The 17,870-nt window shown below is 39.1% G+C and overlaps 1 protein-coding gene across 1 annotated transcript; it reads right to left on the reverse strand.

The window, feature by feature from the left end:
- Nucleotides 1-2,222: 2,222 nt before the first annotated feature.
- LOC308269930 (fatty acid-binding protein 5-like) lies at nt 2,223-2,504 on the reverse strand (the record flags this gene model as incomplete). Its single annotated transcript, XM_080705492.1, has 1 exon — nt 2,223-2,504. One exon carries the CDS (start codon nt 2,502-2,504, stop codon nt 2,223-2,225), a length of 282 nt encoding a protein of 93 aa, XP_080561618.1.
- Nucleotides 2,505-17,870: the final 15,366 nt, after the last annotated feature.

Genomic DNA, 17,870 nt, shown 5'->3' on the forward strand with positions numbered 1-17,870 from the left:
TGAATTTCAGATATTTCTGGGTATCCTATATTTGTTATCTGCTAATCTGGCAGCTCTACCATCAAACTACTCAGTTTATCATCCTCAAGGATCCCTTTGTTTCAATATCCGTGGAACAACTGATTCCCTTGCCTAGAATGGCTTGACGTAGAAGCAATTTAAAGCAGGAGGAAAACAGAAGCCTTGGAGAAAAGAAAGGTACAGGAAAGTACGTATGATTTGGAAACTAGATGATTGGTGACTAACTGCAATACTACTATAATGTTGTACAATCTACAAAGTTGTTTTTGTTGTAGTTAAAAGTATAACTACAATCTATAAAGTTGTTTGTATATCAAAAGGTTATTATAAGGTGCTATCACTAAAATAATAGAATAAGGACCCTCCCCAAATCCTCTTTTCCATAAAAACAATGAGAATGATTCAAACATTATTGGAATCATCTTTTTCAGAAATTTAGAAAATAACACAAGCTTAGAGTAACATGGGAAATATTTGTTTTCTAAAAAAATGGCTGAATTACAAAAAAATGAACTTCGTAGCATTTCAGCTTATCCTATTCCCATCCACCCTCTCTTCAGCACTGTAGTAACCTTGAAAACCGGCCACCCATGATCAAAATGGAAATCAGCAGTCTGATAACTACTGGAGTAGAAATGGTGTTGGAGCTCCTTCAGAGTCCCATTCCCAGAGAACATTCATTATTAACTTGCCCTGTGATCGCTTGAAAGACCTTAATTGCAAAATTGTCTTTATTTTACTTGAGTTGGAGCTCATGCAACAGAAACAGACTTTTCTCCAAAGGTGTTTATTAAAACCATTTAGAGGCAATTGTTTATCATGACTATTTCAAGTAGAAGATAAGCATTGGAGCAAACAATAAGCTAAAATAAAAGGTTTAAAAAGAATAAGATATTCATGGAGACTTTTGAAATATTTTTATATATTTCTGGAAAAACTCATACACATATGTAGACTTATACACAGTATGTAGCCCAAAATTGTGTATAAACTCAAGACAGAATTGAGAAAGACCCTAAATTCCTAAAATCCTCACCTCGGTGATTTTGAGTTCCTATACTAGCAGGAAGTGAAGACTAAGGCAGAGTTCAAAAAAGTGGCTTATCTGAGTGTTAAAGGCAAGTCCCAGCATGCATACAGAGTCCTTTGGCAAAGACTGGGCACTTACTGGTTTTAACATTTAAGAAAATCTTATATTAATTATTAGCTAACCACTAAACTGACTGAACAGGGAGAACTGGCAACTTATGTCCGCATACAGTCATGTATGTAAATGCTCATAGCAGCATTATTTATTATAGCCCAAGGTAGAATACACCTAAATGCTCATCAACTGATGAACTGACAAAATGTTATCTTTTCATACAATAGAACATACTTCAGTCACGAAAAGAAAAAAGTACTCATTATATAACATATATAAGCCTTGAAAACATTATGCTAAGTGAATGAAGCCAGACACAAAAGGCCACATATTACATAAGTATATATATATATATATATAACATTTCTACAATAGGACAATTCATGGAGACAGAAAGCATATTAGTGGTTTTCAGGGATTGGGTGAAGGGATAAACAGAGTGACTGTTTGCTAATGAGTTTAGGATTTCTTTTGCGGGTAATAAAAAATTTCCAGAATTATATAGTTGTAATGATTATGGAATTTTATGAATATACTAAAAAAGCCACTAAATTGTACATTTTATTTATTTATTTTTATATTTTTGGTGGTACTGGGGTTCCTGGAAGCCCTTCTACCTCCAGGCTACACTCCCAGACACCTATTTTTTATATTTTTATTTGGAAACAGGGTCGCTTAAGCCAGCGCGGCTGGCTTCGAACCTGTGCGATCCTCCTGTCTCCACCTCCCAAGCGCGGGGACTACAAGCGTGCGCCACCATGCCCAGCATAAATTGTACTTTTTTTTTTTTTTTTTTTTTAGCACAAACACATTTATTTACTAACCAAAGGGATGATTCTAATTAAACCAACACTTTGAAATAGTTGTACGTAAAATGTTTGCGATAAAGAAATAACTGAACACAGTAACGAAAAAAAAAAAGTGGCATGGAGATTTGCTCATTGAACTGAGCTGTTCATTTTTGCAGCTAATTCCTGTCCAAAGTAATGATGAAATTTTTATTCTACTTTTTCAAAGACTCGAGTACAGGTGACATTGTTCATGACGCACGCCACCACTAGTTTCCCATCTTAAATTTTCTTGAGATTGTGCTTTCCTTTCCATCCCACTCCTGATGCTGAACCAATGCACCATCTACAAAGTTGCAAACCATCTGAGTTTTCCTGCCATCAGCTGTAGTTTCTTCAAACTTATCTCCCAGGGTACAGGAAAACTGCGTTGTTTTCAAAGTGCTTTCAGTTTTTATGTTGAGGCTTTGGCCGTTGACAGTGATGATACAATCTGGTTTAGCCATGGCACCCATTTTTCGCATGGTCAGTCCCACTCCTAGCTCCTTCATGTACTCGTCGAAGCCTTTGCTGCCCGTCAGGCGCCATCTTCCTTCCAGCTGCTGAACAGTGGCCTTGGTGAGCGGGTTGCGGGCGGGCGCGGCGAGCAGAGCGGGCTGGACGCTGGCAGCGTGCTCAATTGTACATTTTAAAGTGTAAGTTTTATGCCAAGTTAATTATTTCTTGTTGCAGGGGATAGGTTGGGGGGGGGCGAAAGGTGTGTGGTGTGAAATAATCCCCCCCTACCACCAGACACACAGAGACAAACAGAAAAACCGTGGATTCTTGTCCTAAGCTAAGAATAAGTATTCATCGCTTGGACAGCTGCTGCAGATTTAAAGAAGTTTATTAAAAGATAGAAATATAGAGATAGTCACAGCCCTGTGCCAGAGCAGACACAGGGGGGCAATTCGAACGAAAATGCCAACAAATTCCAGTTTCCTGAATTTTTATCCTGTCTAAGTCCAGCAGGTCCCTTTGATTTTTGGAGATCATGTTACACCTTATTGCCAGCGCTCTGCTTCTGTTATTTCTCCAGCTGGGTTTATGGCCTGAAAGGGGGAAACATCTCTATCTTCAAACACAGACCCAGATTTATGGCCGGAGGGGGGAGGCATCTCTGTCTTCAAACACAGACTTTTACATTTCGTCTTTTCCCCCACAATGTGTTAAATTGTTCTTAGGAATGCAAGGACATGTTGGCTAACCCTGGCTTTCTTAGTAAAGACGATATGTTTCAAGGTTGGACATCTTTCCCAGGACTGATACATTAATACTTTTTAAACTCTCTTCCCAATACCAGTACATTTCTCAGTGAATATTAATATGAAAGTGTAATGGTATTTTTTTCTTGGTACTGGGGATGGGGCCCAGGGGCATTCTATGTACGAACTACACCCCCAGCCTTATTTTTTATACTTTTAAAAATGTAATTTATCTATCTATATCTATCTCTATCTATCTATCTATCTATCATCTATTTATTTATTTTTGTGGTATTGGGGATAGAATCCAGGGGCATTCTACCTCCAAGCTACACCCCCAGCCCTATATTTTATTCTTTATTTTTAAACAGGATCTCACTGAGTTGCAAAGGGCCTCACTAAGTAGCTGAGGCAGGCCAAGAACTGTGATCCTCCTGTTTATTTATTTAGCCTCCTGAATACTGGGATTACAAGCATGGGCCACTACGCCCAGCTCTATTTTTTATACTTTGAAACAAGGTCTCAAATGAGTTTCAAAAAACCTCATTAGGTAGCTGATGCTGTTTGAGAACTGTGATCCTCCTGTCAGCCTCCCAAATGCTGGGATTACAAGTGTGGGCACCATGCTCAGCTTGGAATAATGATATTTTTTGGACATTTTTATATTAAAAATCACATAGTTATATTACATTGTTAGTGCCTCAGAAGGAGCTTTTCAGATCAAATCTACATACTTATTTATTTTCTACAACAGTACAAAATTCCTTTACTATATTATGTTAATAGCTGCATAGTATTCCACTGTATAGATACAGAAAACAATTATTTCACAATTCTCTATTTTGAACATTAAATTGCTTCCAATTTTTCTCTGATATAAACATCAATAAAATTAATATCTTTGGGAACCATTAAGATTATTTTTCCCAGGGTAAATTTCTAAATGTGTACTTGCTGAGTCAGAATTTCTTCTTTCTTTTTCTCTCTCTTTCTTCCTTCCTTTCTTCCTTTCCTTTCTTTCTAGAGGTGCAATACAACCCAGGCATGGTTGCACATCCCTGTAATCCCAATGCTTGGGAGGCTGGAACAGAAGGATTGCAGAATCAAGGCCAGCCTCAGAAACATGGCAAGATCCTATTTTAAAAATAAAATAAATAATAAATAAATAGGACTGGAGGTGTAGCTCTGAGGTAGAACACCCCTTGGTCCAATCCCTAGTACCAAGAAAAAAAAAAAAGATGTAATACGTTAATTGTTTGGGCATTATTACTTTGTAATTGAGAGAAACACAGTAGGGTTTCTTCAAAAGCAAATTCATTATGAGTCCATAGAAAAGTAAGGAAAGATGTCAGAGAATAGATATTGGTAGGTAAGTAAGGATACATAACAGCTCCGGCTTTGAATTTTAATTAATAATGCTAAACCGTTATTAATTAAAGATCAACCAACCTGACCTAATTGGTGTTTATAGAACATCCCACCTCAAAATAAAATGTAAAAATATGCTCCTGAGCCATATAAAAAATAAGTACTAATAACAGAAAGATAACTGGAAAATACTCAAATACTTGGAAATTAAACTACACATTTTAAATAACCTTGGCTCAAAAAGGAAGTCACAGGGAAATCATAAAAAAATACTGGTGACATACAATCAATGTTATAGGAAAATGATTATGAATTTGATTCATTGCCTTGGTCTTGATGTTTTCTGGATAATTTCTGGGACACTTCTTAGTTGTGTAGAATTCAGGTACTAGGGCAAAGAAAAAAGAAAGAATTCAGAGATGTTCAACAGATATCTGTAACTGTAAGAAGAAATGTAAGTACAAGTGGAGAAGATATAGAGCTTCCTGAAATAGTGGGAGAGAGTGGAGAAAGGAATTTGGTGGGAACCACAAAGGATGATAGAACAGAGAAAGGTGTTTAAACTCTAAATTAAATGTCTTTTTTTTTTCTTAAAGTTTTGGGGCTAAAACCCAAGGTCTCATGCATACAAGGCAAATGTTCTACCACTCAGCTATACCCCCAGTGCAGTAACATGTATTCTAAAGAGTGAGCTCTATATTAAATATATATTCCAAGTTTAATGTCTTAGCAAGAGATGAGCTAATATTCATATTTAAATAGATATTTAAGTTCCACTGATTATATTTTTCTGCAATACTGTTTTTTTTTTTTTTTTTTTTGAGCGTGACAAAGACAGCCCCACGTAGCCATAATCGGCTCTCTCTGTCCCTCTTTTCTCCCTCCTCCTTTTCATCGACTACTTCCTTTTTTCAACATTCTCATCAGGCTGAGGTTTGCTCTTTTATAATTTATGTTCTTTCTGAATGCTTCTCTGGGTGTTCATTTTAGTCTGCTTTCTATCATAAGGAAAGGTTATGTACTTCTCCACCATGGAAGAATTAAATCCCACAACCCTGTAGAAATGGCCCTTCATATTTCTCACAAACTTTGAGAATTTATAACTTTTTTTTTTAGCCAGGCTTGTGGATGTCTTGAGCATTTTTGAGTCTCAAACATCTCCCCATCACCACAGCCAAATAAAAAGCACATGACCCAAAAGAAGCAAGGCATTTGACTCTAGAATATACAGACACACAGGAGACGGCTGGTGCTGAGTCACTGTGTTGGCAGCCTCCAAAATGTTCTGACCCAGGAATTCCTGGTACTGAGATCCCTGGAGACCCCCTGGTGTGGTCCTTTCTGGGTCTGCTTTGTTCAGGCTGTTGGTTTTTAATTCTGCATTTTCTTATATTATTCCAATCACCTCTTTCTTACTGGAATGTGAGAGGGCCTATTACTGTTGTTTGCAGGCAGAGAACCATAACTGAGACAAGTGACAACATAAAAATAATGCCAAGTGCCGGGCCAGATGTTTTGAGTTGAGTCTGTGTGTGCTGATGTAGGCTATGGGATTACGGAGTGCTCTTACCTCGTTCTTTAGTTATTCCGCTGTGCAACCTCTAATCTTACAGGGGATGATATACTCAGACATCATCTGCCACCCCTACTTTGTGTATTAGATTCACATTTGTTCTTTTCTTATTAGTTTATGTGAATAAAAATAGTGTTAACATCCATAAGACACCATATGAATTGCAAAAACAAATAGCAGGCAAGATGGGTGTGGTGACACACACTTGTAATCCCAGTATTTGAGAGGCTAAGACAAGAGGATTGCAGGTTCAATAACAGCCTTAGCAATTTAGGGAGACTTTCAGCAACCTAGCGAGATCCTGTTTCAAAATCAAAATTATAAAAGGCTTGGGTGTAGTTCAGAGGTAGAATATCCTGAGTTCCATCCTCAGGATTAAAATAAATAAATAGCTGGTATAACGTTGCTATTCAAATGAGCCAGAGTATGCTTAGATTAACTTTTGACATTATCCTTGAAATGAAAGCATATTACTTTAAAAAGAAAACATCTCTGTGGCAAAGGATTCACATACAGAGATTTCTTCAAAGTAAATTCATAAATGCCCATTTGAGAATCTTGGCCTGAGGCTTTAGTCTATTGTGGTAAACTTTCACTCTATGTTGTAGCTCACAGACTTATCTTTTTCCCCATACCTCAACAAAATCAGGCACAACTTTAACAAATGTGTAGTTGAGGGTCATAAGTCTAAAAAGTGAATGTGCAAGGACCTGAGCAGAAAATTCACAAAATGGAAGTCATTAAATAGGAAAATGTATTCAATATCAGCAGTGATAAAGCTGTTTAGTGTTTTAGTCAAGATGGTCTAGGTAATGCTGCTCTAACACCCAATCCCAAATTTTGGTGGTTTAAAGCAGCGACATTTTATTTTTTGCTCATTATCTATCATGGCTTAGCTGGAGGCTCTGTTCCATGTTGTTCTACAGAATTGATTAATATGGGACCTTTAACCAATGTCTGCATTAATCAATTATGGGACCTTGGCTACTTTCTGAAACATTGTTAGTAACCAGTTGCAGATGTGTGAGAGAACTCTGTAGGGTCTTGTTCCAGCTATGGGATATTCAGTCCAGAAGTTATGTATATCATTCCATTTCACAACTCACTGACCAGAACAGGTCACATGGTCTCACCTAACTCCAAGGGCCACGATATTCAATCTTTCTATTTTCTTGAAGGCAGAAAGTCAGAGATATTTTGTGAGGAGTATTGACAACTATAACATATAATGAACACAATAATAAGTTGTTATTTCTTAGCTGTCAGCCTGGCAACTTTATAAAGATAGTTAAAACTTTGCCTCAGCAAATATATGGAAACAGGCACTTTGAGAATTAATTATACATTGTTTCTGGGGGCAGTTTGATTGTACATACAAACATACAAACATCCATACTCTTTACTCTGAAATTCCACTTCTAGGACTTTAACCTAAGGAGATATTTATATAATTATGAAAATATAAATTTGTATAAACATTGACTACAGCATTATATATAATAGTGGAAAAGGTAGAATCCATAAATGTAATAGCATAGTAGTGGTTGAATAGCTTATGGTATATCTGCTTAATATTATGAAGCCATTAAAATTAAGCTCATAAATAATTTATGACTAGGTAATATATTTACTTTTTAATGTTAAATGACAAAGTGGCTTCTCTTGTTTGTACCTGGAATGTCCCCCAAAGGCTATATACTAAGGGCTTGTTTCCCAGCTTGATGTTATTGGAAGGTTGTAGAAACATGAAGAGGTGGGGTTACTGGGGGATCCCTTAAAGGAGACTGGGGCATAGTGGTCTCTTCATCTCTCCGTAGCTTTCCTGAAGTGAGGTGGACAGCTTTCTTCTACCACCTACTCCTTGCCATGATGTGCTGCCTTGCCACAGGCCCAGAAGCAACAGGGTCAACCAACCATGAACGGAAACCTACAAAACCATGAGGAATAAATAGCCCCTTTCTCTTTATAAGTTGATTATCTCAGATACTTGTTATAGTTACACAGAGCTGACAAGCATAGTGGCCTATATACATTCAATGTCACTTCTTGCTGAATCCTGCAAGTCGGGGGAAGAAAGCATTTCAGAGTTTTCTTTGATCTATTCTTTAAGGATCCCAGGTCCTTCACAAGAGTCCCTGTAACTACTAAGAACTGCAGCCAGGGAATGACTCACTGTGTTATTTTATAGCTCAACTGTTCATCACATCATCCATAGAAGTTAACCTGGGAGCGGGATGGTGGTGCTGTCTCTTCATGGAATGGTTCCTGTTTCCCTGGAGGCTCATTTATGTTGTTTTCCGTACCTAAAGAACCATTCGCTGCAGCTGGGGATGTAGCTCAGGGGTAGAGCCCTTATCTAGCACTCATGAGGCCCTGGGTTCAATCTTCAGTACAACAAACAAATAAAAAGTGAAGCCGGGCATGGCGGTGCATGCTTGTAATCCCAGCATTTGAGAGGTTGAGACAGGAGGATCACAGTTTGTGGCCAGTATCAGCTATTTAGTGAGGCCCTTTGCAACGCAGTGAAACTATTTCAAAAAATAAAGAATAAAAAATAAAAAATAGAGCTGGGTGTGTAGCTTAGAGGAAGAATGCACCTAAGTTCTACCCCAGTAAAGAAAAAAAAAGTGAAAAAATATAAATGAAAAAAGCATTCCCTGCTTTCTGGGAATTAGCAGACCATCCTTGCCTGGTCTTTTCACTTCTATTTCCTTCTTCCTTCCTCCCTTCCTCCTCCAGTCTCCGGCAGTCAGAATTCAGAGAAAGACCCTGTGACCTTCATCCAAACAGCTGATGAAGACATATCCTGTTGTAATTGGCCAGCTTGTTCTCACATCTTGTTTCCCACAAGATAAAAAAGCCAAAATCTACCTATAAGCCTCAAGGTCCAGAGGACAAGAGTATTTCCCTCAAGTACTCTCTCTCACTCTTCTCCTTGCATGAGGCACTGTCCTGTGGCTCTAATAAATCCTACTTTAGCAGTGAATTCAGGATTTTCTGACACACTATTTCTATAATGGGCTAGAAAAAGAACCCACAGAGACACCAAAACCACCACCACTCCTTCCTTCCTTCCTTCCTACCTACCTACCTACCTACCTACCCTACCTGAAACAGTTTTAATTTTCAGACACTGTGGCCAGTGCTGGGAATACCAATAATAAATAAGATGTTATCTCCACCTCCATGGAGCTTATTTGTCCATGAAGAAAACTGATGATTTTAGTGTCTCTAAAATGATTAAAATGATCCCTGCCTCCTGATATTCATGCACTTGTGTTGGTTAGATTTACTTCTACCAAATAGAAAATAGCAGAGAGACAGGATGCCACGCTGAGATTAGGTAATAAAAGGACTAGCATCAACCACTCCCCCTACCTAGAACTCATCCATTTTTAAGAAGATGAAAAAAATCTTGGCAGTCTAAAAAATGAAAATATCTCCTGATGTAATCAGAAGGATTAAAAGGAATTTGAAAATGAACCATATGATTCTGCTTAGTTACTGTTGTGACTACTCACTATTAAACTTACCTATTTGTGAGGCACTTTTTTTTTTTGGTGCTGGGAATTGAACCAAGTGGCATTCTATCTCTGAGCTACACCCCCAGCCCTATTTTATTTTTGAAACAGGATATCACTAAGTTGCAAAGGGCCTGGCTAAAGCTACCAAAGCTGGCCTTGAACCTGTCATGCTCCTGTCTCAGCCTCCCAAGTACAGTCTGAGGCGCTTTGAAAACACTGACCTAATTAACCAAGACCCTCAGCCAGATACAGATTTATTAGCCAGGGGAAAGACTTTTTTTTCCCCTCAAGCCAGACCTAAGGCAGTAATTCTACATCTGGGGGATGGTACAGGGATGTTCTGTGAATTTTTATGGTTTGTTTCCAAATTTTGATCAGTTTATAAAATTACCCTTTCCCTTCAGTTGTGTATAGGGCAATAGGTATCCTATTCTCCATTCTCAAGAAACACCTCTTCTCTCTGGGAACAGTGAATGAGAATACTCGTCAAGGTAGTATACACTCCAGTGCTATGTAGCAATGAAGGGTGATCAAGTGAAGAGCAAAACACTGTAGAAAGGCTTAAAAATTCTGCCAGCTGCATGTAGTGATGTATGCCTCTAATTTCAGTACTTCGGGGGCTGAAACGGAGGATGTCAGGTTCCTGGTCGGCTTCAGCAAATTAGTGAGGCCCTCAGCAGTGTAGTGAGACTCTGTTTCAAAGTAAGGGGTGTGTAGCTCAGAGGTAGAACATCCCTGGGTTCAATCCCTAGTACCCCCCCCACACACACACACACACATCACCAAACCTACTTTTTAAAAACCATCATTCTGCCGGGCGTGGTGGCGCATGCTTGTAATCCCTGCACTTGGGAGGCGGAGACAGGAGGATCGCGCAGGTTTGAAGCCAGCCTCTCTGGCTTAAGAGACCCTGTTTCCAAATATCAAAAAGTATAAAATAGGTCTGGGAGTGTAGCCCAGAGGTAGAAGGGTTTCCAGGAACCCCAGTACCACCAACCCCTCCCCCCCCACACACAACAAACAAACCAACAAAAAAAACCCATCATTCACTTTTTAATGCATTTGAAACACTGTCCAAATCTTGAGAATATAAAAATGTGACCAATCCTCCCACTTGAAGGTTGAGGCTTTGACCTCCAAATACGAAAAAGATTCAGAATCCTTCCACTAATAACCAAGTCAAATCTCAGAATTCTCAGAGTGAGAGTTATGCTTTTATGGGAACAAGTATTTCTTATTCATTTGTTCTGTCAAAGCAATAAAACATGACTAGTTATTTGCAATGATAATGTTCTCTCTGCAAAGCTTTCCAAGGTGCTACTTGGTCTTTTTTTCCCCCCTAAGATATATTATGAAAACACTTGGAGCTGGTAAATGATTTGTACCAAATGACAACAGACAGTTCCTAAAGGAACAGTGGTTTCTTAGAATTTTAGAATATGCATAACATATCTCTAGACAAATGGGATCTAGCAGTACAGCCACACCCTGCAAATGCAGGTGTTAGAAAGACAGTGAGGGGCAGTGGTCAGGCTATGCTTTCATGCATAAAAACCGAAAAAAGTACGGGGTTAGAGGACTGTTGTACTTTTCTCTTCTGGTGCAGAACTGGGCCATGTTTGAGTACCTGGAATGAGCTTGGCATAAAATCCCTTGCTTTCTTGTGCTGTTCCACTCTACGGGACTTTCTGTCTACGTTACTGTCTTACCAAATGGCCTGTTTTGTAAACTAAGTGCTACAGTTTTCCCACATATCCGAATTAGAAGAAATATGCTGACTTAAAATAGAAAAGTTACGTGTGTGTATGCCTCTACCATTCTGTATCTCATAATGATATATAATTATAATGCACCAATAAATTTTAAAAAAGAAAAAAATAGAAAAGTCCACTGAAGTATCAGACTTGATCTTTCTCTTGAGATACTTGTCCAGCATCATTAAAATGAAGAACCTAACTGGGTTGAAGCATTTGCACCCCAGTCAGAGAACAGTAAGTCACAAGGGGAGGTTGGATAGGAGAGAATCAAGTTCTACTTTCTCTTTTAATTAATTACTTAATTTTAAATTTTAGGTACTTGGCATTGAATCCAGAGGCATTCTATCTCTGAGCTACATCCCTATCCCTTTTTATTTTGAAACAAGGTCTCGCTTGGTTACAAGTCTTGCTAAATTGCTGAAGCTGGTCTGGAACCTGCAATCCTCCAGTCTCAGCCTTCCAAGTACTGGGATTATAGGTGTGTACCAATCATTCTGGTACCCACTTTATTTTTTAATAAAGATTTGTCACATTACTATCTTCTAACTTTTTTTTTTTTTTTTTTTTTTTTTTTGGTGGTACTAGGGTTCCTGGAAACCCTTTTACCTCCGGGCTACACTCCCAGACCTATTTTTTTATACTTTTTTATTTGGAAACAGGGTCTCTTAAGCCAGCACGGCTGGCTTCGAACCTGCGTGATCCTCCTGTCTCCACCTCCCAAGCGTGGGGATTACAAGCATGCGCCACCACGCCCGGCTAACTTTTTTTTTTCCAGAGAAGCAAGACAAGTTTTATTTGCTTAAAAGGTCAAATCAATTAACAACAACATTTAAATGGGATATTCATAACTCAGGAAAAAGAACAGATGTCCTACTCAAGCAGGCCAGCCTCAGAGCATACAGGATCTCCGTCTGGTTTGTGGGGAGGAAGTGGAGGCTGGACTCAGACTCAGGATCATGATATGGTCATGGCTCTGACCTCCAAGGATGCTGGTCAGTGGTCTAGGGTGGTGTTCAAAGGGGGAGGGACAGATTTGCTGTAATTGCATCCAATTGCTTGTGCTAGTTAAAGGGGTTCAGTTTATAGGGGGAGCATGGCTGCTAAGGCCTCTAGGTAGAGGTGATGCTTCAGAGAACTAATATGATGCACAAGAATGGTTCACCATTTTAGAGTAGAACTCTAACCTGAAACTTGGGGGTCAGTGGAACCTCTAGCCTATCGTGGAGACTTCACTGGGCTCTTAGCTGAGGAGGGCTGGGTTTTAGTTAAATCCCACATACTAGACCCCACAGGGAGACTTGGAGAGTGTTATAACTCAGTAGATCAACTATAGGCATCGCAGACACGGGGTCTACAGAAAAATAAGCACTTCAGGATTTAACCATTTCCAAAGGAGATGCCAACTTAAAAGGTAGGAACTAAGTTAGTGTTAGGAAACCAAGCAACACCAGCACAGCGCAGAGGATTAATCACTCACTGAGGGCATGCCTTAGTGGTAGCCTTGTACTAGATTTCATTAAAAGGGAGTTAAACAAATTCATGGAATCTCACATTGCCTTAAAGCAAATGAAATATACCAAATTTCACTGCCAGTCAGGGAGATGCAAGCTAAGAACCACAGCTGGTAAAATAGAATCATTGGTATTATTTTATATCCATCAGATATGCTTAAGAATGTTTACTGTAACATTTAAAAAAATTAAAATTACTGTGATACTCATCAACAGAATGAATATTTGATTTCATAAAAATATTTTTAGTAATTTATTTATTTATTTATTTTTGCAGTACTAGGGATGGAACCCAGAGGCATTCTGCCTCTGAGCTACATCTCTAGCCCTATTTTTTTATTCTCTCTCTCTCTTTTTTTGAAACAGGGTCTCACTGAGTTGCAAAGGGCCTAAGTAGCTAAGGCTGTCCATGAACTGTCTCAGCCTCCCAAGTACTGGGATTACAAGTGTGTGTACCACACCCAGCTTTTTTTTTTTTTTTTTTTGGTGGTGGTACTGGGGGTGGAACTGAGGGTCTTTCTGCCTCTGGGCTGGGCTATACTCCTAGACCTATTTTTTTAATATTTTTATTTGGAAATAGGGTGTTACTAAGTTGCTGAGAACCTCACTAAGTAGCTGAGTCTGGCTTCGAACCTGTGCAATCCTCCCGTCTCAGCCTCCCAAGCACAGGGATTACAAGCTTGCGCCACCACGCCCGGCTTCCGATATCTTTAGTAATTTAAATTTTGTGTTATATTTTGAAATTCTACTTAAAATGCTATAAGAGCTGGGCACAGTGGTACATGCCCATAATCCTAGTGCTTAGGAGACTGAGATAGAAAGATCACAGGTTCAAGGGCAGCCTGGGCAACTTAGTGAAACCCTGTCTCAAGATAAAAATAAAAATAAAAAAGGCTGGGGATATAGCTCAGTGGTAGAATGCCTCTGGATTCAATCCCCAGTATCACAAAATAAGTAATAAATAAAAACAAAATGTTATAGGGCTGGGGATATAGCTCAACGGTAGAAAGCGTGTCTATCCTGAGCAAGGCTCAGCACCAAGCAACAAAACACAAAAACAGCCCCCTCGAACGCTATAAAGTGGTAGATGGGAATGAATTACAGCTACTAGAGAAAAATGAAAGTACATTTATGAAGCAGTTAATGCATTTTAGAGCAACATGAGATTCAATTATAGAGTATATTTAGACACCTAAGTTAATACAAAACAAAACAAAACAAAACATTTGCTCCTACTTTGTATTGTACTTTTTCTTGTAGGTTCCTAGTGACCCAGTACGACAGTGAGTTCTTGAAGTCAGGAGCCAAGCAGAATGCCTTAACAGAATAGTTGCTCAATAATATTTATCACATGAATTCATTGGTAATTGGTAAGTGAGTGAAGACACTATTGCTTAGCTGCCATTACTTGGGCCAGGGTCAAGGCCATCACTGCTAACCCTCAGTCCCTGCACCTGCTCCTATCAATTTGACCCTTCTCTGGAACCCCTGACCTTCTGCCCTCACAGACTGTTAGACCAGCCAGGCCACACTGGGAGAGAACAATCACTCCCCAGAGCTCTCTCCACCCAAGCTTTTCATCTCAGCTTGGGTAGCTTGGACCACCCTGAAGGCAACGGGGTGTCTCTGAGGCAGCCTTGAGAACAGAACATATTTTTCCTCTCTGTGTTTGTGCATGTGTTTGATAATACATGAGCAAATATCGGCACTGGCTGAAGAGTTTTCCCACTACCATATACCATATCACCCCTAATTGTAAGGACAAGCAGAAGACACACACACACACACACACACACACACACACACACACACTACAAATGAAACATAAGCATTGTGGCTATTCTCAGAGTATGTTGATGGTCCTTAAAAGGCCTGTCATGAACATTCCTAGAACAAATCTATTATTTTTCACAATAAATGAAACAGTAGGATGAGCTGGAAAAGAAGCCTTTAAAAATTCTATAAAGAATAATAACTAAAAAAAAGTGTGTGTGTTTTGGGAGGAATAGGGATGAAATCCAGGGGCATTCTACCTGGAGCTGCACTCTCAGCCCTGTTTGATTTTTTTTTTTTTTTTAATTTTGAAACAGAGTCTTGGTAGATTGCAGAGGGGCCTAAGTTGCAGAGGCTGGCCACAGACCTGTGATCCTCTGTCTCCGCCTCCCGTGAACTGGGATTACAGGCATGTGTCACCACACCCAGCTGTCAGTCAAAGTGTATTTGAAATAGGAGAAACAGAAAAAGGAATTGTTTCACTGCCAAAGGTACATGATGCAGTATTAAGAGATGGCACTGGAAAAAAAGACAGAACCCCACGTTTGTTTTGCTTAAAGCTTCAAAAGCAACACTCCTCAAAGTAGATTCTACAAAATACTAGTTCTTAAATAAGTTTTGCAAGAGAATGGGTTTTCATGATGAGAACATTTGAGCCAGGCATGGTGGCTCACGCTTGTAATCCCACTACTTGGGAGGCTGATATAGGAGGATCACAGGTCTGTGGCCAGTCTCAGCTCCTTACTGAGGCCCTCTGAAACTTAGTGAGATCCTGTTTCAAAATAAAGGATAAAAAATAGGGCTAGGGGTATATCTTAGAAGGCAGAATGCCCCTGGGTTCCTTCCATCCTTCCATCTCCAGTGCTGCCTGGGTTTGCCTGGGTTTCATCCCCAGTGCTGAATTTTTTTTTTTTTTTTTTTAATGTGAAACACTGGGAAAGTCATTGAAAGCCTTTCTTGACATTTACCCTTATGTAACAATCATTGACACTTTTTATCAGGAAACATCTCATGGAACACTGTTCTGAGGAACACACTTTGGAAATTACCGTTGAAAGAAAGGTGAATAGTGTCTTCCATAGAATATATAAAACAACAACAATGACAAAAATGCATATCAAACAGGGCAAAAACAAAACTGCAATTTCCTGAGAAATTTTAAGAAAAAGAGAGGGAGAGAGGGGAGAGAGAGAATGAGAACAAGCTGTTTTGAAAACTTTCATCTAAGAAAGCATATTCCAACTTACTAAATCAGTTTTGAGAAGTGAAGAAAATATGAAAGACTTTATAGATAAGTAAAATAGCTAAAGAGAGGGTTTGGAAACTCGAGAACAAAATGTGATCACCGTTTAGAGAAGCTAAAATACATTTTTATTTAATAATGATTTATTTTTCTACCGCAAGTGACAAAAACCCATGCTGGCCATTTTAATGAAAACATGTCAATCGGTGGGACTTTCATTAGGATGAAAGAAGAGAGGCTGGGGACTCAGGCTTGAAACCACGGAAGCCCTGGGCATCAGAGCCTGAAATGCATATCTTTTAAAATTTCCAAAAGCTGAAATGATTTCTCTCAGACATTGTTCCTGCTATTAATTACTCAAACAAGAATCATAGTCCTGAGAGAGGGAAAGCAGTTGGAACGTCTTGTTCTCATATCTGCCTCCTGGGTGGGTGGGGGGGACAAGAAGCTGAGAATATACACAATGGGGACATATGTGTATTAGTGAGGACTCTCCAGAGAAACAGCTCCAATAGGATATATATATATATATATATATATATATATATATATATATATTATGGGGATTAGATTTATTATTATGGAGGCCAACATACCCTACGCTATGCTGCCTGTAAGCTGGAAAACCAGGAAAGCCAGTGGTGTGATTTAGTCTTAGGATGAAGGTCTGAGAACTGGGGGTACCCTGGTATAATTCTAGAATCCAAAGACCTCCCTCTTTCTGCCCTTTTTATTCTATTTGGGCTCTCCAAAGAGTGAATAATTCCCATCCAAACTTTTACATACTGATTCAAATGCTCATCTTCCAGGAACACCTTCATAATCTCAGCCCATGAGATAAATATCCACTTATGAGCTATTTGGGTATCCCTTAGCTTAGTCAAGTTGACACAGCATATTACTAAAAATAAAATGAAGGCAGAAAGGAAAAAGGAATGGTAAATGACCAAAAACCAACAAATTCTTGCCATGTGTTTCCTAAGATCAAATTATAGTAAATTAGCTTCTTGAGGTTGATATAACTCATAAATAGCATAGATGAAATATATGCACATTTTGTTGTTTATGTTTAGTTTATCTGTAAATATTCAATACTGGCCAGTAAGCACTCTAGGCACAGAATACAATCACAGGAACCATATACTTTACATGTTCAGTGGCTTGCACTTGATATAAAATACAAAATGTTTAATGTGGCCTCAGGGTCCCACAGATCTGGGCCTCTGTCCCCACCCCATCTCTCTCTCCTTGCTCAGTCCATTCCAGACCCAGTGGCCCCGGGCTTCCCACACACCAGGCAGGCACATTCCTCTTCTCACTCAAGCAAGAATAACCTGAATAACTCCTCATCATGACCTCGGTTAAACACTGATTTCTCAGAGACTTTCCTAAACCCTCCATCTGATTCTGAATCTTCTGCTGTTCCAGCTCCTGTGTTCCTACTTCTTTCCTTCATATCACTTCTGCAATCTCTAATTTTTATGATTTATGCAATGATCCTCTTCCTTAGCAGATGGAATAATGCCAAAATTCAAGAATCACATCTATTTTATTCAGTTTTTATTGTATAAGCCAGACCTTCATGAGTGTGGACACACAGGACTGTTCAGTGAGGATTCCTAAATAAATCTGAGCTCTATTTATATAGTCTATAGACAAGAAATTATAATCATCCATGTGGTAAGTGAAGTACTAGAGGGTGCATAAAATATCAAAGGAATGTCCCAAGGGGCAGGGTAACTTTGGCCACAACACAATTGTCACAACTTTCTCCAAGAGGATGAAATGAGGGAAGATGATAATACCATGTGGCATGTGCACAGCAGATGAGATGGTGGTCCTGGGCAGTGGAGGTGGAAGGAAGGGGAAAGTTTGAAGGATGCGGGGTCTAGGTGAACCCTACAGGATCATGGCTATGACCTTC

This window comes from Muscardinus avellanarius (genome assembly GCF_963383645.1).
Source record: "Muscardinus avellanarius genome assembly, chromosome: 11".
NCBI lineage: Eukaryota > Metazoa > Chordata > Mammalia > Rodentia > Gliridae > Muscardinus > Muscardinus avellanarius.